Source organism: Podarcis erhardii (genome assembly GCF_964252035.2).
Source record: "Podarcis erhardii genome assembly, chromosome: 1".
Lineage (NCBI taxonomy): Eukaryota > Metazoa > Chordata > Lepidosauria > Squamata > Lacertidae > Podarcis > Podarcis erhardii.
In genome coordinates, this window is record NC_138497.1 from 89,718,480 (window position 1) to 89,745,289 (window position 26,810).

The window sequence follows — 26,810 nt, forward strand, 5'->3', positions numbered from 1 at the left end:
GAGAGATTACAATATAATTTGAAACTTAGATGATTCTCTGTGTAAACAAAACCAGAATGGTAGGCATGGATACTGTCGCACGATAGTGTTATGCAATGTCCGCCAGGTCTGACGTAAAGCAAATCTGTTGAACTGGAAAATGTTAGACAGCTACAAGATACTATTATAGTACTTCAGCAATATGTAAGAAGCAAAGGGCATGCATGCACACACTTATAAGGATCAGTGGAGGACATCATGGCAAAGATGTGTCATTTATGCAGTTTTGAATGCATTTTCAGCATTCTGTGTACAGAATAACTCAGGGTTCCCCCTTTGGTTATTCTGCGGCACACTGAGTGCCCTTCTTTGTGCAGCTTAGGAATCGGGCTGAGCATTAGCTGACACATGGAAACCAAGCCGACCAAGAGAAAGAGGCGCCTCACAGCCAAATCCTCCCCTCCTTTTTTTGCCAAAACAGTGGGGAGGAGAGTAGAAAAACCTGCATGTTGACCAGTTTCAGATCAGACACTCATGTGGGGCATTTCATCTGACCTAAATGAAACAGAATACATGCCGCCTCCTTCCCCTCATGGCAGGCCACCCCGCCTTTTCCCAGCCTCAGGGGAGGGAGCCTTTAATAATGGTCTGTGTAAACTGATGCTCAGGCAGCGAAGAGTTTGGGGAAGAAGCACTGCTGGACGAGAAATCCCACAGAGGAGCCGCGACTCAATGAAAGGCGGCAGCCCCTGAAGTGCAGCAGACAGAGAAAATGTCTCTCCTCGCCAAGGTCTTGAGAAGGGACTGCAGGCAGGTGCTGGAGCCTCGCCGGAGCTGCCTTGGCGGCGTGGCTTTTGTCAGCAGGCTTCACCAGCTGCCCAAACTTTCAGGCAGCCCGTCCCTGGAGGGGCAGAAGGAGGCAGCTGCGAGAGCGGAGGACAAAGACGACGACGAGGAGGAGGAGATGGGGGCAGCTTCGGACCGTGGAGCCCGGGGGCTCCTCCTCGACGCCTGCCCGCACCCGAGCCACCAGAGAGTGAGGAGCCTGAGGGAAATGCCCGGACCCAAGACCTTCTCCAATCTGGTCGAGTTTTTCTGGAAGGATGGCTTCAGCCGCATTCACGAGATCCAGGTACCATTGAGCGGAAGGGGATCCGTGGCAGGAGACGGTCGACGAGATCGGGCAACAAAAGAGCGAGTGAATCACGGTGGCGATTTCGCACGCATTTCTCTCCCCTCGCCGGGCTCCCTTGTCGTCTGATTGAGAAGCAAGGAGGGCAACTGTGTGTGTGTCCCCCCCCCCCCATTCAGAAAATGAAATCAGTTTTGTGTTATTTCTCCAAGACGTAGCCTTGCTTTGTTTTCCAGATACAACCTAGAGAGATTGTAGGGGTGTGTGTGTCGTTCTTTTTTTTTAATAAAAGAACGGTCTGATAACTTTACCGACAAGTCAGAAAATAGGTGCCAGAAAATATAACTAGCTGGTATTTAAATAGTTTTGAAGTCTGAAGCGTGACTTCTGAGGTGGTTTTTTGTTTGTTTGTGGCAGATGCTCTGAGGGGACTGAAAAGAACGTGAAAAGGAGGTGTTGAGGTCGGAAATGTCTGAGCTCCAGACTTTGGTCAAGGCTTTTATTCCGAACTATCCCCTCCCCCCCCCGACCGTCTCTCCGTGGCGGGAGACGCGCGTGACGCAGCCTCGTGCGTCGTATGTGAGGAGCTGACGAGGGAGCTCCGGGGTCGCAGGGCTGAAACCCGCACCTTTCTCCTCAGCTCCGGGGAGAGACCATTTTGTCGCCTTCGTTTGCACAGGTCCCCGGGGGAGGGGGGGACGTTGAGTATATATGCACGTTATAGATTAGATAGATAGATAGATAGATAGATAGATAGATAGATAGATATGGTTGGGGGGGGGGGAGCAGCAGCAGCACGAGCTGCCGGCGAGAAAGTTGCACAAACGTCCCCTCAGCGGAGGCGGGCGCTTTGAAACCCTCCCCGTTTCCCGGCGAACTTCCTTCCTTCCTTCCCTCTCCCTCGCTCCCTATTGAAAGAGAGCGCGAAGCAGTGGCGGCTGGAGGAGACGCAGGGAGGCCGCGGCTGCTCATCCTCGCGCAGCTCCCCGGTGCCCAAATGCCCACGGCGGCGGGTGGGCGACGAGGGCTCTTCCTCCCCCGCCCAAAGGCGCCACACTCCTCCGTTCGCCGCCCCATATGCTGGCGGGGAGATGAGCCCCACGTGACGTGGGGTTGAGGAGGGTGGTGGGACCAGCAGTTGTCTGGGGGGGGGGGGAGGCAGGGTGATTTTGAAGAGAGGCAACGCTAAGATCCCTTCCCCACCCACCCCTCCCCGCTTCGGGTTGGTGCTTGGCTGCTAATTTGCCCACATCTGGTTCTGTGCTCAGCCCTTCCCCGCCCCCCGCCCCCCCCCCCGTCGCATAACAGGAGGGTTGCTATGGAGCCAGGAGTGTTTTGACACCACACAAAAACACATTTTGCACCCCCGCCCCGAAGGACTTGGTGCATTTGCCATCCACGCTGTTCCTGGCACTTGCCAGCGCTAACGTTTTACATCTGCTTCGCTAAGCCTTTCATCCCAGGGACCGGTTGTTTTGCTCGACATGTGGGACTGCTTTATTTTCCTCGGGAGGTTGGCCTCAGCAGGTTTTAAAATGGCAAAAAGGATTTCTCTCTCTCTCTCTCTCTCTCTCTCTCTCTTGCTACCTTGACCATCAAATATTGCATACTGGGAAGTTTTGTAGTTGTGAGTAACCGCTAAGGGGTCCTTTCATATTCCCTTGCTAATGAAAGATAAGATATGACATATCCTGCTAATATATTTAAGAGGATGCTCTCAGTGTATCATAGTGCTCACAGGAAAATGTGGGGGCAGACAGGAGTTAAGAAATGCACCACAACGTGATATTATTATTAATACATTAATAAATTGTTATTCATTAGTTTCTATATGGATTAATGCCAAAAGAGCATTCTTAGTGGTTTATAAGTATAAAAACCAACTGTGCAATCAATCAAATATAAATATCCATAATAAAAAACACAATGAAACAATCCAGTTAAAAGAATCCGCAATTAAAATATTCAATTAAAAAACCACAGTAATTAAAACAGGAGACTCTGGAGAGATCAAGGGAATGCTTGTGTAAACAAGCATGTTTCAAAAGCCAGTGGAATACCAATACAGATGGGACCTCTTATATTTAAGTAAGGGATGCATTTCCTAACACTGGTGCCACCAATGAAAAAGCCTGCTTCCTTGTTACCACAAGCTGATCATCATTAGGCTGTGGCAAGACTGCTGGCTGATCTTAATGCAATGGAGAGGATTTTGGTTTTTCAAGCATACTGGTCCAGAGTTGTTCAGGTTTTTATATGCAATTAAGAATACTTCAGAATTGGCTTGGGGGCTAAGTAGTCAAATGCATTGATTTCAGATTGTAAAACTGACAGGTCACAACACATGCTCAGAATATCAGTTCAGTATTTTCTGGATTTAGTTTGCCAGTTCACTTACATCCAAGTTCTAGGCATGCTAGAAGCCATGTGGGATCTTATGCAGCTTCTGGATTGGATGAGGAAGAAAGATAAATTGTATGGCAATGGCATATAGAGATCTCACCAAATCTTGTTGTCTTGCTGCTTGGTTGTGCCTTATACACGCTGGATAAGGGAATGAAATGGAAGGAATCTGGAACTGGAAGGACCAGAGAGTAAAAGACATACGAAAATGTAGGGAAATGACTTACTGGCATCTTCTGGGACTGACTTGCCAAAGGAGATTTCATCACCGCTACCACACCTCCTACATGCTCATATAAAAGAGGCATTTACAATCTCCCTAACCAACCTAGCAAGCTTAACCAAAAGCTTGTGACAGATAGGTAGCCGTGTTGGTCTGCCATAGTCAAAACAAAATAAAAAAATTCCTTCCAGTAGCACCTTAAAGACCAACTAAGTTAGTTCTTGGTATGAGCTTTCGTATCTGAAGAAGTGTGCATGCACACGAAAGCTCATACCAAGAACTAACTTAGTTGGTCTTTAAGGTGCTACTGGAAGGAATTTTTTTATTTTGTTTTGACAAAAGCTTGTGAGATAAATACCTACCAAACTCTAAGTAATGTTGCCCATTAATTGTAGATTGAAGGCTGGCTTGTAATTCTCTTGGCCTTCCCAATTCTCTTCATCTCAATCCCCTCTTCCTCTGGAACCAGTATTCAAGAGGTGAAAACTGTCAAGAAAGAAACCCTCATGCACTAGCAGAGGTACTGTTCCACGGCGGGACCTTTGGGTCCAAATATCAATCTACCTGCTCAGGAAATTCAGCAACTAAACTCATTCTGCAAATGTAATAAGAAGGCAAGGGCACATCTAAAATGTTATTCTCCTTCAATGTAGCAGCTAAATTAGCTTGGATACAAACAGTTTTTCTTTCAACACATTTTGCAAATATAGCACAGCAGATAACCAGGGCTGATTCGTTGTCCCATTAGAGACCTGGATATAACAGGCCCATAGCTACCCAGAAAAGTTCAGCTGATTGACCACTGTGGATACAGTGGTAGTAGATAAGTAAGATTTTCACATCACCATCACTGCCACAAAAGAACACAGGCTCTGGTCTATGTTTGGTCATCCCTACTGCTTCATTGTCTTAAACTCTTCAGAATATTAGGGATCAAACCTGAAGAGACAGGGCGGAAATTGGCAATAATGGGGACTCTTTTTTTCTTTTTAAGAAAAGACACTGCTGGAGGGTCACAACTGGGGAGGGAAGGAATAACCTTCCTGTCCCCTGCCTGTAATTATTTAGATAAAAACAAGAAGCCTAGCTTCTATTACACATGAAGCATAATGTGCAGCCTGACCATGAACTGTGGCATGTAGGATAGTGTGTCTAGGAACAATAGTGTCAACTGCTCATACTATCTCCTTGCTTTAGCAGTTGACTAGTACTTCAGTGGGACAACTTGCAATATTTATTTGAAGGAAATTCCCTGGAGAGCAGTCAAGAAACCGTTTGTAACCATTAGCCTTTATATAGGCAGATTATCCTAACTACTATTACTCTCTCCCAAGAAGGCTGTATTCACTATAAAGCTAATCACCAGGTAAGGATTTATCCATGTTGTTGTAACTACATTTCCCATGTATTGATCTCCAGTGTCCTGTCCAGTACAAATCCAAGGTGTGATTTGTAGTAGAAGTAGGTTCTGATCCGTACCAAGAACAACCCACTCATGCCATTAAGTCATGAGCTGCACTAAAGAGTTCTCAGCATGGATACCAAGATTATTTCACAAACACTTAATGAAGAACAGCAGCAAACATCACTGAAAGAGGGTCCAGTTTCCACAAGCATTTTGTTGTTGTTTAGTCTTTTAGTCGTGTCCGACTCTTCGTGACCCCATGGACCAGAGCACGCCAGGCACTCCTGTCTTCCACTGCCTCCCGCAGTTTCATCAAACTCATGCTGGTAGCTTCGAGAACACTGTCCAACCATATTATCCTCTGTCGTCCCCTTCTCCTTGTGCCCTCCATCTTTCCCAACATCAGGGTCTTTTCCAGGGAGTCTTCTCTTCTCATGAGGTGGCCAAAGTATTGGAGCCTCAGCTTCAGGATCTGTCCTTCCAGTGAGCACTCAGGGCTGATTTCTTTAAGAATGGATCGGTTTGATCTTCTTGCAGTCCATGGGACTCTCAAGAGTCTTCCACAAGGATACTATTGTTATTTGACAATTGTTGCAATTCATCAGCAAGGCCTCAGCACTTGGTATGATTGCTGTATATTACCTCCAAGTTCAGAGGAAGCATGGCTCTGAAAACTAGTGGCTGCTGCACCTTCAACTCCTGCCTGGGGGCTTCACAAAGGCATCTGCATGTTAGACTCCTCATATCACCCATGCATTTATTGAAAATATTGACATAAAAGCCAAACTTTCACAATGTTGGTTGCACAATAGAAAGGGGATAGCTAATTAAATAATTAACTCAAACGTTTTGTTTCGATTGCACATCCATGTAGGGAAATAAACCATTTACAGTTTATTGGAAGCTACAGGAAGTGGTAGCAAGCAAGTACATGACTCAGTCTGTAGTACTGTGTAGCTTTCTTGTTCAAGAGTTTTATGCAAACCACCACACTTATGCAACTCTCTAAAAGAATTAATAAAACTCTGTTAAGAACATAAGTGAATAGAATAAGAAATAATAATCTGAAACCTTTGAGCAATCACAGCAGCTACTTAAAAGATGCAGTCTGACATGCAGAATGTTCCATGCATCACACCATATGTGAAAGTGGGGGAGGGAGTTGAGTGGTTTTACAATGAAGGTTCTGTTTGTCAGTAACCTGACTCCAACATTAAGCCGGCCACAACATCTCTGCCTAGCTCTGCTTTGGTTAAAGAGAAACATCTTCCATTTAGAAGAGCTATAGCTATGCAATGTGTTCTCTGCATTGTTAAGCAAGAAAGCAGAGAATGATTTTTCCACCCCCCAAACATCTATATATTTGCATGTGAAGTGGTATGTGACATTAGCGGGGGGCGGGGACGGGACATAAATTATAAACAGTGTTTTAATGACTGAACAAAGATAAAATGCTTGTATGACATTGGTGAGCACAGTGAGCAGGCAATATTTCACAGCACAGCATTTAAACGTCATTGGGATTATTAGGAGGTTTTAAAAAATCATTTGCCAGATTTAGATTTTCTGTTTTGTTTCGTTTTGGTGAAGAAAGCCTTTATCTGCAGCACTACTGAAGCCATAGCAGATTGGATCCCTAAATTCTCATGAGAGCAGAACTCTCACAGAATACTCCAGCTGGCACATGGCGGGTAATGTGATTTTCACTTATTTTGTTCTTTTTCTGCAGCCCTCTGTGCTCTCTGAAAATATGCCCTGGAGGCCTGGGGACCTCCAGGAACAACGTGGGAGGGGGTGGGGGAAGGAATGGATGAAAATCACCACCTTTCACTCTGCCTGCAGAAGCCTTCCTTGGATGAGAGTTCTTTCTATTCATAGAAGGGCAGTTTAGGATCCAAGCCGTTGTTCTTGAACACTGAGCATAATTTCCAAATGAATCTCAGAATTCTCAAGCACAACTTTAGTTTTTCTTTCTTTAAATAGATTTTGTTGCTCAGTTTTGAAATAAAGTGGTTCAGTCACAATTTATTAAACAAAGTGTAATATTTCATCTTTATGTAATATAATCTGCTAGGGAAGGCACTTTTTAAAATTCTTCATAGTTCAAATGTTTTTCACCAGCTCTTCTTTCATAATTGTCCTCTTGTTGTCTCCAGCTGGCAGAGATTCATTACTATATGAATAAGCCTTCTTCCCTCTAAAATTATATATAATTTTGCAATGTATTTAAAAGATTAAAGCTGCTGTAAGGTGGGGACATTTAAGGGCATGTATTTTTTCCCTTGGCAATCAGTATATAGACCATAAATAGATTTTTCCAAGAAATGGGAAAACCAAAAGTATTGCAGAAGAAAGAACTGAACAAAAATGGAATATTTTGCTTACTAACATGGCTGTTCCTAGAAACAAAAAGCAACCCTCAACCCACTAGTCTGTGATAGTTACCAACCAACTGCTAATGTTTTCTTGGAAAGGAGATTGAAATGGTTGTGGTGGATGAGCTGTAGCCATTCTTGGATGAAGCTATTTTCATCTAATTTCAGTCTGGGTTCAGATCTGGATTTGGGACTGAATTGGCTTTGTTTGTCCTGATGTATGACCTTCATTGGGAGAAGGGGAGTATGCTCTTGCTTCTTCTGCTTGATCTCTTAGCAGCTTTTGATACCATTGGCCACAGTATCCTTCTGGACTGGTTTTGTAGCATGGTGTTGTGGGCACTTGGTAGATCCCATACTGCTTGCAGTGTTGGTTCCAGAGAGTAGCTTTGGAGGAGTGCTGTTTGCCCCTCTGGAATTTGTACTATGAGGTTCTGCAGGGCAATATTATTTCCCAAGGCTGTTTAATATCTGTATGAATGTGTTGGGATTTGGAACAAAGTGTTACCAGTATGCTGAAGACAAATATTTCTATTCCTCTGTTAGATCCGAGTCAGGAGTACAGGCTCTGCACAGAGCTCAGTGCTAGGTGGTTTGAGGGCCAATAAACCTATGGAGAAATTCAATACAGTGCTAAGTGGTGTATACATGTGGGGAAGGAAGTATATTCTCACAATGGGACTTTCCTCCATCTCTTCTGCCCATGTGCCCCCTAGCATGCCCCCAAACCTGGAGGGAGCTGGGAGTTCCACTGCATGAGCAGACCTCATTCTGAGCACACAACAACTTAGTTGAATCCCTCTTTTAGTTTAAAACCTGGCAGTGTGGAAGCCCTGTGGGTGAGTGGTTTCTGTGTCTGGGAGATAGGTCAGCAACCTGTTCTAGGTGGGGCTGCATTCCCTCTGAAGGAATATCTATATAGTCTCCTGTGTCACCTGAGGAGCATGTGGCCTTGGTGGGTAGGAACGCCTTGTGTCAGCTTTAGTTGATTAGACAGCTATGGCTTTTCCTGGCCTAAGAAAAGCTTGCCTGCTGTGGTCCTGGCACTGGCAACCTAAAGACTGGATTAATGCAATGCACTTAATGTGGGGCTTCCTTTAAGATTAGTCCAGAAACTGCAGCTGGAGCAGAATATTGCAGATAGGTTGTTGACTGGGACAGCCAGTCAGCACCATATAGCACTGTTCTGAGGGTGCTGCACTGGCTGCCAACTTGCTACAGAGATCATTTCAATGTTTTACTTTTAGCCTTTGAAGCCCTAAACAGTTTGAGACCAGGTTACCTAAGGGACTGTTTCTCTTCATATATATATCTCTGCCTGGAAACAGCACTATTCAGTTCTGTATGCCCCAGATGTTTGCTTAGCATACACTAGAAACTGGGTTTTTACAGTTTCAGCTCCAGCCCTCTGGAATAAATTACATTTTGAAACACTTAGCATTCTGATATTTAGACAGCCAGTAATGATATTTTTATTTAAGAAGACTTTCATTTACCCTGCCATTTTATGGAATAATAACTGTCTAATTGTATTACTGGCTTTATAGACTTCCATTTACAGTTGTGCCTCGGTTCCCAAACGCCTCCGTTGTCGTACATTTTGGTTCTCAAACACCGATAACCTGGCAGTAAATGCTTCCACTTTTGAACGTTTTTTGGAACCCGAACATGCAACGTGGTTTCTGCTGAGTGCAAGAAGCTCTTGCAAGCAATGGAAAGCCGCACCTCAGTTTTTGAATGTTTCGGAAGCTGAACAGGTTTCTGAAATGGATTCTGTTCAAGAACCGAGGTACCACTGTATAAAGTTCTTAATCTTTCATATTTTATACTTTATCTTCCTTTATTGTACACTGCTTTGTTAAGTTTTTATTATAAAGTAAAATAAATAAAATGTCACTTCAAAACATTAAAAATGTGGGCAAAGTTCCATTTCAGGTTTGTTGGAATTTCTTAACTTTCTGTTCTTATTCCAATCCTAACACACTGTAAAAAATTATTCAGACACATCTAATGTTGATTATGTCAAACTCTTATAACGTTTATAATATCATTTCTATAAAATGAATAAATATATATTGTTTGCATGCTCTAACAACACATTCAAATAAACATATTTGACCACTGGGGTGGAAAGAGAGCATTTTCATAAGTTTCACAACTGGGCAAAACAGAAAGCACACCTGATCTTATACTTCAAGTTCTTGAAATTATGTACAATGCCTGAAGTGATCATGTTGTTTTTAATTCCCTGGGTCACAATACAGATTTGTCCATGACAGAACTTGTAATGTTGCATTATGAAGAGGGAACCATGCCCTGGGGGAATGCCCCTGGGCTCAGATTAAAATCAGATTAAAACCCATTTTGCTTCAACTCCTTGAGCTCTGCAACAGCAGCTTTTCAGGTGCCAGGGAATCTGGGAAATCAGGCTATAATGTAGTTCATTACTTCTTACTGCATAGCCATATGACTATATTTTTTCTTGCTGGTAAGAATGAATAATGTATTCATCTGAAATTTACTTTTCGTTCATAGCAGAAGCACGTTCGGGAATATGGAAAAATTTTCAAGTCTCATTTTGGTCCCAAACTAGTTGTATCCATTGCAGATCGAGACATGGTTGCTCAGGTTCTTCGGGAAGAAGGATCCGCGCCACAACGAGCTGACATGGATTCCTGGCAGGAATACAGGGATCTACGAGGGAGAGCTACAGGACTTATATCTGCGTGAGTGCAATGGTATTTTTGGCATTACGTTGCCAAACAATGTTTAGATCTTTGGGTTTCACACAAAAGACACTGATGATACATTTTAAACTGTTTTTGATTAATGCGTTTCTTGAAAGAATGTGCTTGTAGCATGATTATATACCTATGGGGATGAGTGTTGGCAAATGCCTTTAGGGAACATTCAGAGTAATTATTGATGCAATGTGCTTATTCCAAAGAAAGCCAATCCCTTTATGATTCACAGACATTCTTCTGCTTTTATCACATGGTAACATTGCAGCAGCTAAGTGTTTTATGTAGTAAGAACTAGGCTGTACATTAGTAAAGGTTAGCAGCATCTTAATGCTACAGTCTAGACAAAAATAAATGTATTTCTTTTGTAAGTCTGGAGATGGAATGTTCCATTTCCCCCATAGTAAATGAGTAAGGTGACAATGTTAGTCAAATTTAAAAAAATAAAATTGGAATGTTAGTCATTCTCAGAGTAAACCCATAACTTAAGTCCATCAATGTCAATGGATCTATTCGGTGTTTGACTAACACAGAATGTCACCCATTTTTAATATGCAGTCAAACCGTTGTATGTTAGGCTTCAATCACCCCACTGTTATATATATTTAAAGTCCACTAAAGTGAATGGCATTTAATTCAAAACGGCATGGCACAACTGAGAAAGCGAACATTTAATAATTAGACTTAAAGTATAATATCCACTTGTATCATCTTGCTTGCAGCATTTTGCTTGCTTAACAGACTTCTGCTTGTGTAGATGGGGCTTATTGATCCTCTTCTTCCCACTGCAGCCACCCACATACCCCAAGGGCACAGTGGGGAGAAGAAGTATGAGCTCCATCAGGTCCACTAGCTTAACATCAGATCTCCCCTCAATATACCACTTAAGAGTATAAGGAAGCTAGCAAGGACTAGATGCATTTTATGGAAGCCGGGGGTGGGAAGCAAACTCTGATCAAATTGGTATGAGTGGTATGGGTCACATTCCTCTCAAAACTTCTAATTAATTTACATGTGAGTTGTTATGACGCCCCATTACCTAGTTTGATATATATTAATAACAAAATTCAGTAGCACTGATCCATATATATTCCATTATACACAAAGATCTCCTCAGTTCAAACAACAGTGCTAGGCACCTTTTCTGGAGGAGGGGGAAATGGGGAGGCAGCTGGACTTAAGTGTATCCTAACTGATCTGATCAGACTGCACAGTTTTACATGCGTGTGCACACCTCACCTCTAGGGTGGCCTCTTATGAATCAGAAAAAACTATCAAAACAAGAGGACAAAAGAAGACACAGGTTTGCATATGCTAATGCACAAACACATTTAGAAACAAGTCTCAAATGGAAATATATAATCTCAATATAGTAGCGACAGCTGAGACCAGGTGAACTGTTTGCCTATTCAGTCTGCTATTCAGTCTGCTAATTGTTGATGGGCAACTTCAAGGGCACTGCTATCTCTTTTTATGGTTATTTATCTTGAAACTGGACTTGGACCAGTTTGTAAAATATGTAAAATATAACCAGTAAGGCAATGTGCTATCTGCTTCTTGTTGAATCTAAATGATTGAATAATCAGCACACAAACATTATTCCTCCAACAACACTTTCAAGAATAGACACATTTGGTTATGGCTTTCTAATGAGAGATGCTCTCTTTTTTACTTATTGACGTAAATAATTATTTAGATAATTTTAAACTGTTATTTCTTCCAGAGAAGGGGAACAGTGGCTAAAAATGAGGCGTGTACTAAGGCAAAAAATGGTAAAACCCAAAGATGTTGCCGTTTTCTCAGGAGGAGTTAATGAAGTTATTGCAGATTTAATTAAGAGAATCTACATTCTCAGAAATCAAGAAGAAGATGGGGAAACAGTGACAAATGTTAATAGCCTTTTTTTCAAGTATTCAATGGAAGGTGAGATTGATAATTCATTATTAGAAATTAATGGAAGATGTGGCTGTGTTGGTGCTTCATCAACCATTATTGCTTATTATTATTATTATTTATTAATATTATCATCATCAACAACGATTGTTCTTGCATTACTCAAGGTGGCAAAAGGAACACACATGTTCCACACAAAGGTACAATGTCTGGATAAGCAGTATTCAGCTATTAAGGAGAACAATATAATTGTCTCGCAATACATTCCACAGTACATCAGAGGTAGTTGACTTTTTTTGCCTGCAAAGTGCACATGTGGTGTTGGACGGCTGCTTGCAGACTGCATGCCTGTGGGCATGGACAACAGTGGATGGAGCTGATGTCATTAACAGGCATACATTGGTCCACATATATTGCTCATCTGTGCTGCAGATGGATAAAGTTGCACTGTACATTATTCCACTTCAGTGTAATGTAGTGTATTATTCAGTGTTTGCACCATTACACCATATGCTATGTGTATGTTGCCTTACTCCACAAAAAATGCTTTGTGTAAATCAGGGCTGGATTTAGGTTTCATGAGGCCCTAAACTACTGGAGGTAATGGGGCCCTTTATATGTTCAGCTGTCCTTTGTCAACAACAAATTGTTACTGTTTTAGTGTTGAATATATGCTATATGGTAATTTATGGACCTAACAGGTATCTAAAGCTGTTTGCACATAACAAAATATGTATATTATCAAAGTAATTGTTGAACTGAAATACAATTAAGAAGTAGTATATTAATAGTGAATTACATTTTTTTCCTTTAAGTTTTTGGGGGCCCCCCCAAGAGAGTGGGGCCCTAAACTATAGCTTGTTTAGCTTATGCGTAAATCCGGCACTGGTGTAAATGTACAGACAATATTATAGCCATGCAAATTACCGTATTTTTCGCTCTATAACACGCACCCAACCATAACACGCACGTAGTTTTTAGAAGAGGAAAATCCGTAGGCATGCCACCCGTAGGCATTTCCTCCATAACACGCACAGACATTTCTCCTTACTTTCTAGGAGGAAAAAAGTGAGTGTTATGGTGCAAAAAATACGGTAATCCCATGTGTTTTGAGACAATGGGTCTCCCTCCCAGATATGTGCCTAGGACTGGGCCTTTGGTTCTTGTTGTGGGTGTGGGTGTGTGTTTGTTAGCTTGCTTTAGTTCTTCACCTTGAATTACTTTGGAAAGGAAAAGAATAAATCCCAATGTATTTTTATTCTGTAGGAGTGGCAACTGTTCTGTATGAGTGCCGCCTGGGGTGCTTGGAAAACCAGATCCCCCAGAACACTGTGGAATACATTGAAGCTTTGGAGTTGATGTTCAGTAGTTTCAAGACTACCATGTATGCAGGAGCCATCCCCAAATGGCTTCGTCCAATTATTCCAAAACCTTGGAGAGAATTCTGTAGATCATGGGATGGACTCTTCAGATTTAGTAAGTTTTTTTTTTTATTAAAAAAATCATTTTGGTTTCATAAGTTTGCAGTAATTTGGAGGGCAATGTTTTCCGCTTCCTTAATAAATGTAGCGAGGCATTATTGCAGTTCAGGGATGCATTCCAGCAAGGCAGAAGCAGCCAGGGAAGGTGCAGAGCTGGACCAGCGAGGGACGTGGCATGAGAAAAGGGTGTGTGCCCCAGGGAGAGTCTGAGGGGCCAGACAGAAAGACCTAGAGGGCTCCCTTTGGACCTTGGGGTGAGGTTCACCACACCTGCTTTAGGCCATTCCTTATCTTCCAAACTATGGATTGGAGACTTTAGAGGAACATCTCAACTGAGTCTGACTTCTCATTGCACCTTACTGAGAAAGCAAAAAGAAAAGAAAATCTCATATTTCAGCCGTGTTAATGGCCATACCGCTTCCCTCGCTTTGAGTGTAATTTGCTGTACGACAGAATTTATGTGGGGCTGCAGTTATGTGCTTTGTCCAGCACATCACTTTGTTTAGCAGAGCTAGGACAGTTTTCTAGCAAGCAATGCGTAGTGAGCTTACAAAAAAACAGCACACAACTCTAAACCTGTTATGAAAGCCCTGTGTTGGTTGCTGTCACCAAATGACAAATGAGAAATAACAGTTTGAGAAACGAAATCTCACTGATTAACAAATGCATTCCCCCCTCTTCTTTCTTCATCGCAAAGGTCAAATTCATGTCGACAATAAATTACGTGATATAAAGTCCCTTTTGGACCATGGGAAAGAGGTAGATGGTGGACTTCTCACAACTCTGCTTAATAGTAAAGAACTTACAGTGGAAGAAATCTATGCCAATATGACTGAGATGCTTTTGGCAGGAGTTGATACAGTAGGTTTACTGCTATGACTGTTATTACATTATCAATATGATTACTGTTATTGTTGTTCAGTGGACATTTCCTAAATTCCTTATGAGAGAGCGAGGCAGGGGGAGAAAGAGAATCAGGACTGTTTTAGTTTCTCCCTTGCCTGAGTTTCAATCCAGGGTGACAATGGGATCAGGACTCACATTAACCCTTCCAATGTGTTGCCTAAGCCTAGCGGCTCACCTTGGCTCAAAGCAGGGCTGAACCTCTCTGGTCCATTTATCTCAAGACAGAATATCCCTAAAGCTGCAAGATACAACCTCCTTTTAGGCATATTAAATTGAATTAATTTGGTTTGATTTGTAACAATTTGGAAAATCAGTAAAAATAATTGGCAAAAAACAAACCTGCTTTTAGGCAACCAATGAGAAATAAATATGGAGTTATTTTGCTTCCTATAGAATACAGTATAAGCAGCATTTCATGTTTTGATTGTTGCAGCAGCAAATGATGTAGTGGGGCTGCACCACCCACCTGACCTCCACTTGGCTGAGTCACTGCAACATGTTGGAACGGAGAGAAGGAGGGGTGTGGCAGTGGTGAGGTCAATCCAGTGCTCCCTCCCGCTGGTGGATTTGCACTGTGTTGTCATAATTGCCACTGTGCCCCTCCCCTTCTCCTTCTTGCAGTGACTCAGCCAGATGGGAGGTCAGGTGGGCGGCGCAGTCCCACCATGTCACCCGCTGTTGCATTGTTCTCTAATATTAGACTTATCTCAGATGCATAAATAAATTCTATAAATCTGTAAAGCTATAGCTGAGGTCTGAGGAGCAGCAAACTAGTCTGCTTCTGCCTACATATATGTAGAACAAATACCATTATCAGAATTTCTCTAAGAAAGATGGCAAGGCAAAAGTGAGTGTGTTGTTAAGTAGTAAGAGTTGCAATGGTATTTCATGCCATCAGGTAAGGACAGGGCCAACCCAAGGCATTTGGCTGCCTTAAGCAAAGGGTGAGAACTTTCATCCTCCCATTCCCAATCCATGTAGAAAAGCTCAGCAGACCACTGAATCATATTTCAACATCCTCCACTGCATCTTAAGGGCGGTGACTTTAGTGGGTGCAGGATTCCCTGCCCTTCAATACTTGCTACCTGAGGCAGCTGCCTTACCCTGTCTCATGGTAGGGCCGGCCCTTGGTAAAGGGGAGTTGATGTTATTTTACCTTATGTTACAGATTTGAATTATAATAATCTCCCCAGAAACATCTATGGAAGTATGATTAGGATTTTATTTAACATAAATAATTTGCTTTAATTAAAACTAATTCCCCACCTGAATTTAGTAGGTTCTGATTTTAAGCCTGAAGGGTGGGGACATTAACTTGAGGACCTTAGAATAAAACAAAGTGTGTCAAATATATATGTTCTATACATGCATTTCTACTTTAGTTTTGAAGCAAGCTCTTTTATAGAACTTGAATTGGCAATGTTTTGTGCTATCAGAGCAGTTGTCTTAATTTATATCTACCTCTGTAGCTGGTAATAACCAGATTATCATGATTCTGTACTATATGAAGGAAAGTGTCTAAGACCTGGTCCCTCAGTGCTATGATTTAAAATATAAAAGCAGCAGGCACAGAAAGGGGTTATTAAAGACTTTGAATAGAATAGGGCAGCTGTTACTGGGCATCAAAGCACTTCAGTTATTTTAGCACGGTGCCAGTTTTGAAGAGGATGTGAAGGAGCTGGGAACCTGAGAGGAGACACTGTTTAGCTCACAGCAATTTCTTATGTAGTTAGGCACGGCTCCCAGCCTCTACTGAGAGAAGCTGTCCAGAGCTTTTTAGAAAAACGATAATGCAGAACATAATGAAAATAATGAAATGAGGGACTGAAGGCAGCGTAGCACAAAATTGGAAAGAGTGGAGTAACTTCTGCTTGCCCCCTCCTCCTCATGGTTACCATGGGAAGTCAGTAACTTCTGAGTTAAAGTACATAGGATTGTGCTCTTCGGGTAAGAGCTTTATAAAAATTAGCTGTTGTTATGAAGAACAACAATAATAATCATATCTGCATTTTGTTCAGGTTATAACAAACCATTGGTTGAAAATGAAAAATGCTACTTCTTAGCAAATGTTACTGAATGTTCTCCCTCCCATTGGTACTGTCTCTTCCCTGCCCTAGACTTCATTCACTTTATCTTGGGCGACGTACCTGTTAGCAAAGCACCCGGAAGTGCAGCATTCTGTCTATAAAGAGATAGTCAATAACTTGGGGAAAGATAAAATCCCTGATGCACATGACGTCCCCAACTTACCAATGATCAGAGCCCTTCTCAAAGAAACCTTGAGGTAAGTGCAGAAAAACTAAGTTGACCATTAAATGTTTTTGTTCTTTTCTTGTTGTTTTGTGTCTTTGTTTTAGCTAAATTGCAATTGTGTTTTTTAACGTGCCCTTCATTATTTGTATTAGAGTATGTCTCACTATTCTCTGCAGATTTAAATAGTGATTTAATGCACATTTATAAAAGCAAGCAATGTTGAATTCAATTGGACTTTTTGCTGACTAAGCAGCAAAATGTAGGTTCCCTACATTACAGAGAAGCTTCTCTGAGTTCCTTTTGAGTTAAATATTCAGAGTACTGTGCCAGTAGGTTCAAAAACTTGCTCCACCTGCAGCTTCACAAAGTTGCCATAGTTCTTTAAAATAAGTGACTTTTTTTACATAATGTGCTCTCATTTCAAGAGAGTCTGTTTGCATACTCCTCTCCCGTTCCCTATGATATGCAACGAGAAAAGATTGGGAACTTCTACTTTATCTTTTCAACTAACCGCTGTCCCCCTTATGTCTGAATGCAGGAAACTGTGGTATGTTCTAAGTGTGATTAGTTAAAACAAACCAGTTTTAAACTGTGGCATTATATTCTAGTTTGCTAACCAATCACACTTAGAAAAAAACCATCGTTTCCCAAAATTCAGATGTAATGGAAACCATGGCTTCCTGTTTCTTGTGCATGGAGAGAAAACATATGAGCCTGAGGCTTATGCAGGCTCATTATTGCAACAGGAAACCATGGGTTCCTACTTCACCTGAATAAAATCTAGTCAGCTGCCTCAATGAAGATTACAAGGAAGGTATGGTGGAGAAAGACACTATTTTAGTTAGTAAAGATACTTGGTTGTAGACTGTCTTTGAAGATAGACTTTCCCTTTTAACTTGTATGGTGAATTATTATTATTATTATAGATTATTCTCAACGAAGTTTTTGAAAGACAGCTTATGCTAGTAACCAGCATAGGATCAAGTGGCAATAGTAGACAAGTACGATACAAAACTAACAAACAAGCATTTCTTAATTTGATTATGTTTTGCATGAGATGTAACTCCTCTCATGTTTTTCTGATCAGTTTGTGGTTTGTGAACAGAACAAAATAATTTTGTCAACTTCTCACATACCTTCTCTAACAGCACAATCAGATGCACATTTACTTAGAAGTAAGTTCTATGGTGTTCAGTAGAGATTACTCCCTAGTAGGTGTGTTTAGGATTATAGCTGCAGTTGTAATAGTAATAATAGTAATAATACTCCATCTCCTTCAGTATTTTAGGCTGCCATCCTATGCACTAACCTCACTGAATATAGTGGGATTTACTTCTAAGTAAACATGTATAATTTTATATTGCGTATTGCTCTTTTCTATATTTTCTCCAGCTTGACATTACTCTTACTGAGATGGGGTGAGACGACTGCATCATGGATTTAAAAAATGGCATTATGATACTTCCATTTAAGTGTAGCCCCTTTTCTAATATTGAGTTTATCTTCTTCATTGTTGTAGAACCCTGAGTTTTCTATGATACATCCAAGATCCTGTATGGTTTTAGCCAATCTAGATTCTATATATGAAACTAGGAATGTTTATTATTTTACTTCCATTGAATTTCATCTGTCAGTCTGTTACCCAATCACTCAGTTTGTTATAGTAGTAGTTGCTGCTGCTGTTGCTGCTGTCGTCGTTGTTAGTATTAGTAGTGGTTTATTACATTTACTTGGTGCTTACTACAAATTTATGTACAATTATAAAAACAAATATAATACAAAATTTCAAATACATAAAAAGAACACTAATTAACTAAAAGCAACTGTCCACCCCCCTCTTTACTACTTTTTATCAACCATGAAGGGCATGGGTTAAGAGCACATGTGATTGTCCACACCAATCCACACACCTTGTTCATGTCATCAAGCCATACCAACTGAAGCTCATCTGAAAAAAACAGAACCAGATAATGTTCTAAATATCTCTTGAGATTCACCTGCTATAATAGCGAAGTCAATGTCTTCATGGATGCAGGCAACTCTATTCTCAAAACGCTTTGCAAACAAATTATAATGGGCCACCATTGGTTCCACCAACTTTTTAGAGTCAGAATATAAAATGTCCTACAGTATCTGGGAAAGTTCTACTGGATATAATAGTGCTGACTTCATTGCCACTGAGTAGGCTTAATAATGAGCCCTTATTTGTGTTCTAGTTTGGCTGAATTCATCTGGAGGTTTCCTCTGTTTGTGTTCAACATGTCCCAGCTTATATCATTGTCCTAAGCTCTGGTGTATACCAAGGAGTCAGGCTGTATGAAGTGGGAGAGGACATTGGGGTGTGTGTGATTGTGTCAATAGCCTGGGTCACCTGTTTATTTCACAGATCAAGGAGGACATGACAGGGAGCACCAATCATATCAGCCAAAAAGTCTCCCAGAGCTGTCTGGAAATTAGTTGGATCCATTAGCCTCCAATAAGTTATAATAGTTCCCCTGCTTTTGCAGAGGTGAAAAGCTGCTGAAAACCAAAATCTCAGCAGGAAGTGACCTGACCATGACAAACAACTGATTTTTACAATCCCTCATTTTCAAATCATCCTCTTTCTGCCCAGTCAGGAAGACCAGATCCAGAATGTGGCCTTGCTAAAGGCATGGGTCCAATGACATGCTCCACATAAGTTTAGAGCTCTTCACAATCTTTTTAAGATTTTGCCATCCTAAATAAATTCGTGCTTTCTATGACCTTGGCTGCCTCACTGTTCAATTTGTTAAGAGGCATCAGTCTTGAAGCAGATTCCCTGTTTACTTGGCTACATTGTAAAAAAAAAAAGTTTATTCTTACCTTGTACTTCCAACAATTAAGTTAGTATTGGGGCCCTGTTCTATTATCCAGTTAATGCTATTTTAAAAAATATAGGGGCCATTGTTGAAGGCCTTTGTCAAAACCTTGTTAAAAATCCAAATATGCAGTGTTTACTCACTGAATTCCTCCTATCTTCCCATTTGTGGGCACCTTCAAATAATTCTAAAGAAATATAACATTACAGGCACTGAATATCTAATTGACACTTGTTTGTAGGTTATATCCAGTGTTACCAGGAAACGGTAGAGTAACCCAGAAAGATATGATTGTTGGAGGATACTTGATACCTAAAGGGGTGAGTTGTACAATGGCTTTGTGAAAGGAGTGGGAAAGGATGAAATCACAGATTTACTCTGGATACGTGAAACTGCCTTTGCTAGGAAATGAGCTATTATGTGAAAATCTGGTTTAATTTTAGGCATGTTCAGAGATGTTATTCAGGATCCCAAGCTCCTTTTCTTTTGCTGTGGGACCCAGATTTCCTTTGTATATATATATAAAAAAGTCTTAAAAACAGAAGAAAATTCATTTGCTTATTGGACATCTGGGCACAGCCATACACCATCTTGAATTTTCAGAGCCATTTATACACATGAATTAGAACATGCAAATTTGTGTTGTGAGCATTTGCAGTGAGTGCTTAAAGCACCTAGGAAATCCCCTGGCCATGTGAAGTCATTAGCTTAAAACATAGGCGCCATTTTTTAAAGAAACATTGAAACATTCTAGAATTATACTGTATGGTATTTTCAACCTATTTGAGTGTAGGAACTGGTAACTTGAAATTGTACTTTTTGTATAATTACATGTTATTCTGCTCTCCACCGATAAAAAGTTGGGTAAAACAGTAACCCGAAGAATGGGAACAGGAGTTAGCTGGTAGAGGTCTTTTACCTTGTGGGTAATATGTATCAGGGGACATAGTACATGAGATGAGCTGCTTCAGTATTCCCCTTTGCCATGCTGTTGAATGGAGAAATTAGTGGACATAAGGAGAAGACTGGTGAACCATTCATTCTGACTACCCTTGGCCCACCTTCTTCCACAGTGCTGGTTGCTTTCACCCCCCCCCCAATGGTATGCCAAATGCAAGGTAAAGGTAAAGGACCCCTGACAACTAAGTCCTGACAACTAAGTTGCAAACGACTCTGGGGTTGCGGCGCTCATCTCGCTTTACTGGCTGAGGGAGCTGGCGTTTGTCCACTTCCACAGACAGTTCTTCCTGGTCATGTGTCCAGCATGACTAAGCTGCTTCTGGCAAAGCCACAGCAGTGCATGGAAACGCCATTTACCTTCCCGCTGGAGCGGTACCTATTTATCTACTTGCACTTTGATGTGCATTCGAACTGCTAAGTTGGCAGGAGCTGGGACCGAGCAATGGGAGCTCACCTCATCGCGGAGATTTGAACCTCCAACCATCTGATCGGCAAGTCCAAGAGGCTCAGTGGTTTAGACCATAGCACCACCCGTGTCCCAAAAGCAGGGTAGTAGTTTTTAAAAATGGATTTTGTCTTGAGGCTGCATTTCAGTCATGCATCCAACAACCTTCCCAATAAAAGTAATTGATAATGCTGATGCAACTAACTGAAGCATCAAACATCTGGTTTTCTTTTATGTGAGAGGATGTCAAATTTAGTGTTGTGTGCTCCTTGAGGGGAACCACCTATTTGAGATTGCTTTGAGACACGCTCATGAAGCACACTAATTACTTAAGGTAGACCTAATGAGCCACACTTTTTTTTCTAGGAGGAAGAATCTAGAGAGCATGGCAGCTTTTTGTGAAGTTAAAGAAGTATAGTTTTTAGTACAATTTTTTAAATAAATGGGTCAGTTCTGTTTTGTCTGATTTAGGCTGAAATCCTATACACATCGGGCAGCCAGTTTTATTGAACTTGGTGGGACTCACTTCTGAGTACACGTATATAGGATTGCACTCTTAGCATCTTAGCTTGTCCAATGTTTTTTAAAACTTTTTAAGCAATTGTATTGATCCTTGTGAATAATCTGAATTTATATTAAACAGCATAAAATGTATATTTAGGAAACTATAAGTAGTTCATTAACAGGCATTTGGGAAATTATATGTAAATATATGTTCATTTGTTTCATTAGACCCAGCTGGCACTCTGTCATTATGCTACATCATATCAGGAAGAGAATTTCCCATTAGCAAATGAGTTCCAGCCTGAGCGCTGGCTAAGGAAAAGCAATATGGACAGAGTGGATAATTTTGGTTCCATCCCCTTTGGTTATGGTATACGTAGTTGTATAGGAAAAAGAATTGCTGAACTTGAAATTCACCTTGCACTAATACAGGTAAGCAGGCTACTAAAGCACATCTCCTTGCTATATAAAATGTTTAAAATATGTGTAATTTTGTATTTCAGAAATTCAGATTAATTCCCTGAACCAGCAATAGCTTTCTTTTCAGTGTGACTGTTCACATGTTTAAAGTTTAGCATTTGTACAGTCATACCTCATGTTACGTCTGCTTCATGTTACATTATTTTAGGTTACGTCCTGCGGTGACCTGGAAGTACCGGAAAGGGTTACTTCCTGGTTTCGCCGTTCACACATGCGCAGAAGCACAAAAATGACATGCGCATGTGCAGAAGCTGCGAATTGCAACCCGCGCTTGCGCAGACGTGCCGCTGTGGGTTGCGCTCTCTTCATGTTGCGAACGGGCCTCCGGAATGGATCCCGTTTGCAACCAGAGGTACCACTGTATATATTTTTGCAAGGATTGGGGTCTATAAATGCAATGCCAATGTGACTTAGTTTGCAATCCTGTACCCTTTTACATGGGAGCAAGCCCCATCAAACTTAATAGGATTTACTTCTGAGTAGACACATAGTGGTTCACACTGTTAGACCCAATCCTCAAAGTGCTCCACTGGTGCAAGTCACGTAGGCCATTTGGCTGTAAGTGCCCGTATTGTTGAACTCAAAGTAAAAAAGGCTATAGATTTATGGTCCTAAGAGTGATCTGTAATAGCAAATAAGCTATCTTTCCCAATTCTTAATTTGAATTATATAATGAAATCAGTCAGTTATATAATTTCTGATATTGTCCTTCCCCTAAGGCAGGGATAAGGAACATGATCTAACTAGCAAGCCAGATCCTGGCTGTCTCAACCCTATGTCGGTCATTTTGACAGGTTGGCAGGACCTTCAGACATAAAACAGAACAAAAAATATTTTGTGGGTGTGTCTCAAACTGCACCCACAGAGGTAGATCCTTTGCATGAATAGCTTCAATTCAAGATAGTCATGCAAATATATTTGGCTATATACCAAGCCCCATTTTGGGGCTTGCTGTAACTGTCAATCAGTTGATCAGCACTTATAGGAAGCTCAGGTTATTATTATTTTTATTGCAATTATATCCCACCTTTTTTGGATAGGTATCAGCTGTGCCATGGATTTCCCTACCATGAACTCCATACTGCAGCTGATCTCAGCAGTCTTCCTTAAGTGCCAATCAGATGTTTGGGGCCTATAGCAAGCTGGCTTTGGGCAGATAGTGGTTGTGCTACGAGTTCCCCCATAGCACAGTCTTACAGTCCACTCCTGCAGTTGCTTATTGAGAAATAAACCACACTCTGCTTAGTGGGACTTGCTGCTAGTGTGCATACTAATGAAGCCTTGAAATAAATCTGAAGCATGTTTACGCAGAAGTAAGCCCTGCTCAGTTCCATGGCATTTGCTCTCAGGCACACACAGGACTGCAGCCTTAGTTCAGTCTTTGGACCCTCCAAAAACAACTGTTCAGTGAATGTTTATGGAAAACTCTTCCACTCTGTCCTGGCACACAAGGCTCTGCAGACTAAAGCAAAGGGCCTAATACTTGGGCCCTTTCAGTAGCAGCTTATTTTCATCACCAGTGATTAATAGCTGAAAAGGGGTTCTAGGGATGAAAGCTGCTCAGAAGGCACACCATCTGACCCAGTTACTCTGAAAAAGTCTCACTGGAGTAGTACACCCCAGAACTGCCAGTGCTCCACTTCAAGTTCCTTCAGTGGACACCACATGGGGTCTCTGTAGTGCCCTAGGATATTCTACCTGGATCAATGGCTCACCCCTCTGGTAGTTTGAGAGTTCGAGTTGCCAATCAAACTGATTAGCAGTAGTTTCAAAGGAGAGAGCGTACTTACACAACTCATAATTAAATTGCTGAACTTACTGCTACAAGATGTGGTGATGATGACTATTGGATGAGAGAGCTTTTTACAAAATAGGTATTCACAGAGAACAGCTGTTAGCCATAACAGGTAAATGGAAGCGCATGTTAAAGGGCAATGAATGCCAGTTGCTAGGGGATGAACAGTTTGAGATGGGTGCTTCACAAAAGCACTTCTCTAGCCACTGTTGGGAATCAATTAGGCTCTTTCCTCTACAGTGGTACCTCAGGTTAAGAACTTAATTCATTCTGGAGGTCCGTTCTTAACCTGAAACTGTTCTTAACCTGAGGTACCACTTTAGCCAATGGGGCTTCCCGCTGCTGCTGCTCCACTGCTGCACAATTTCTGTTCTCATCCTGAAGCTAAGTTCTTAACCTGAAGGACTATTTCTGGGTTAGTGGAGTCTGTAACCTGAAGCATCTGTAACCCGAGGTACCACTGTATTCTGGATTCTGCCACAATGAAGGCTGTTAGGACTATCAATATTCTTGTTGCCTTTCTCATATCCAATTTTTATTAATTCTAGTGTTCTGTGTTTTTTTTTCCCTCCTTCAAGCTGCTTCAAAATTTTGAAATAAAAATTTCTCCAAAAACTAAACCAGCTTATGCCAAAACCCATGGACTATTGACTCCTGCAAACTCCATCAATGTGAAATTTGCTGACAGGAAATGGTAGTAGGAGGCTCCTCAGCCTGACCTCTGACCGAAAGCTGCATGATGGGATTCCTGTAATCAAGCTTTATATGCCTCCCTAGAGGTTTCTCTTTCTCCTGCTAAACAATTATACATGCAGAACATTCTGTAAGTCCAAATTAGAACCATTCCTCTTTATGCTGGGAATCCAGTTTGAGAGTTATGGTAAAGGCAGCAGTTGTACCAGTACAGTGTCATAGTCTTTATCACATGCCATCACCTTTGAGAAGAACTGAGACATCCTCTGCCAAATTCTAGTAAATGATAGCCAAAGTAGTAATCACTTTGTCACCTCTTCCACCTGGGTTCCCATGGTTAGGTGATTGCCTGTGATAAAAGGCAATTATGAGATAACTGGTAAGTGATTTACATCCTCAGGATATTTGCAATTATCACATACATAAAATATAAACTCATTCTTAAAGATAAGTGTGACTGACTGCAGGATAAACACTGGTTAGTAATGTTTGTTTGTTTGCTCCCTTCAGTGTCTTTTTGGGAACTTCCACTTTGACTTTGGTTAACTTTTTGATAGTTTTTGTGTATTAACTATAATGTACTAAAAACCTAGTATAATATTTTGAAATATAGAGACATTTTAAAGAAAATTATGAAACTTATAGGTTGTCTAGATTCCAATGTTTGATTTTTATTTCATAAAAGCTTTTTAGAATAATATACAAAAGGAATATAAAGTTTATGTAAATTTAAGCCAACAAGTCACATAAATGGTTAAAGAATAAATTTTTATATCTGTCATTTTTTTAAAATTTTCAGTTATTACAAATATAGCTTTCATTTTAAATAAAAGCTTTACTTTAGTATCTTGGCATTTTTTTTTTAATTGCACACTGTATATCCTGCTTTTACATAAAACTTTATTATTTGTGTGGGCTACTGCCCTCTCTAGGACAGATAGATAAATGACATGGTGTTTATGTACTTGAAAAATGTGCACTTTGTAGTTGCTCATATAAGCAATTTGTATAGCTAGTGGCAACCAGACAAGTTTATGTTTGAAACTTTTGCCTGTTACAGGATGGGAGGACAGCAATCTGACTGTTACGCAGAAAGCATTATTAAAGCAATTACTGTGTAGTGAAACCATTTTATACCTGCAGCTAAACAGTTGCTAGTAAGATTGAATAAGGATATGTACAAAATGGGTGAAAGTTATTCACTTTGAAACATTTACATTAGATATTTCAAGCCAGCTGTTACTACCTTGACATTTACTAATCTCAGCTTCACACTAATTTTCCAAATGTGTATCTGTCCAACTTTCTTGTGAAGCCGTCTCTCCATCTCTGGAGAAGTTCAGCAGAGAATCAAAACTTGTGCACTCTCAATATTTAGGCTTGCTTTTGGGAAACTCTGATAACTTGGTTACATGGGGATCAAATGACTGGTTCTCAGTTTGAATTCTTTATGGCACTGTAATTTGGACTGTTGCATTATAGCTGTTATCAAAAGTCATAATATGTTTTTATGATCTTTTGTAAATTAACTTTTCATATGATATAAAAATAAAGAGAAACATTTTAATAGTTTTCTATCATTAATAAATACGTTTAGTTACTTTGATCATTTTCCCTATTTGTCCCTTAGCCATAATAAAGTAATTATATATCAGCCCTGGATTTTGTCTGAAATTGTTGCAATTGTCAGCACCTTTAAAAACAAAAGACATCATAGGGCTATTCTGCCTTATGCCAGCAATCCAAACACATTTATTACAGCATAAGCTTTGTTGCCTACAGTTTATACAGTCAGATTCAGAAAAGCTCTTCATAATAAATAATTTCCTCATGCGAACCTGCCTGGGCTCTGAGATCTTCTCTAGGTCCCGCCTCCCTCAGAGGCATGCTTGGTGGTGACTCCAGAGAGGGCCTTCTCGGTGGTGGCTGCTCCCACACTTTAGGACTCCTTTCCCAGAGAAGTTAGACTGGCTCCCTCCTCCTTGCTGTTCTTCCACCAGCAGCTGAAGACCTTTCTATTCCAACAGGCATTTGAGAACTGTTATTGTCTGTGGGTCTTCTAATGGGTCTTTTAATGGGTCCATGAGTCCTGGGCTGGGGGAAAGGCATGGTAATAGCAGCAGCAGCAGCAGCAGCTTAGGCTCCAATACTTTGGCCACCTCATGAGAAGAGAAGACTCCCTGGAAAGGACTCTGATGTTGGGAAAGATTGAGGGCACAAGGAGAAGGGGATGACAGAGGACGAGATGGTTGGACAGTGTTCTCGAAGCTACCAGCATGAGTTGGACCAAACTGCGGGAGGC

The 26,810-nt window shown here is 41.1% G+C and overlaps 1 protein-coding gene across 3 annotated transcripts; it reads left to right on the forward strand.

Annotated features, from left to right (window-relative positions):
• Nucleotides 1-213: 213 nt before the first annotated feature.
• On the forward strand, nt 214-26,162 carry CYP27C1 (cytochrome P450 family 27 subfamily C member 1). Of its 3 annotated transcripts, none has more exons than XM_081852933.1 (9): nt 214-1,111; nt 10,053-10,243; nt 11,982-12,181; nt 13,418-13,627; nt 14,330-14,493; nt 16,656-16,822; nt 19,873-19,951; nt 21,769-21,972; nt 24,394-26,162. In XM_081852933.1, the coding sequence occupies exons 1-9, from the start codon at nt 752-754 to the stop codon at nt 24,511-24,513; spliced, it is 1,695 nt and encodes a 564-aa protein (XP_081709059.1). In that variant the 5' UTR covers nt 214-751; the 3' UTR covers nt 24,514-26,162. The 3 variants fall into 3 exon arrangements, with proteins under 3 accessions (XP_081709059.1, XP_081709060.1, XP_081709061.1); XM_081852934.1 differs by having other exon boundaries at nt 221-1,111; nt 10,056-10,243; XM_081852935.1 differs by having other exon boundaries at nt 977-1,111; nt 10,126-10,243.
• Nucleotides 26,163-26,810: the final 648 nt, after the last annotated feature.

Bases quoted from the DNA above. Each gene is read 5' to 3' on its own strand.
- CYP27C1 (XM_081852933.1), top strand. From the start codon at position 752: ATGTCTCTCCTCGCCAAGGTCTTGAGAAGGGACTGCAGGCAGGTGCTG. The intron at 12,182-13,417 runs GTGAGATTGATA...TTTATTCTGTAG, and splicing joins TTTCAAGTATTCAATGGAAG to GAGTGGCAACTGTTCTGTAT. The intron at 19,952-21,768 runs GTGAGTTGTACA...TTGTTTCATTAG, and splicing joins GATACTTGATACCTAAAGGG to ACCCAGCTGGCACTCTGTCA.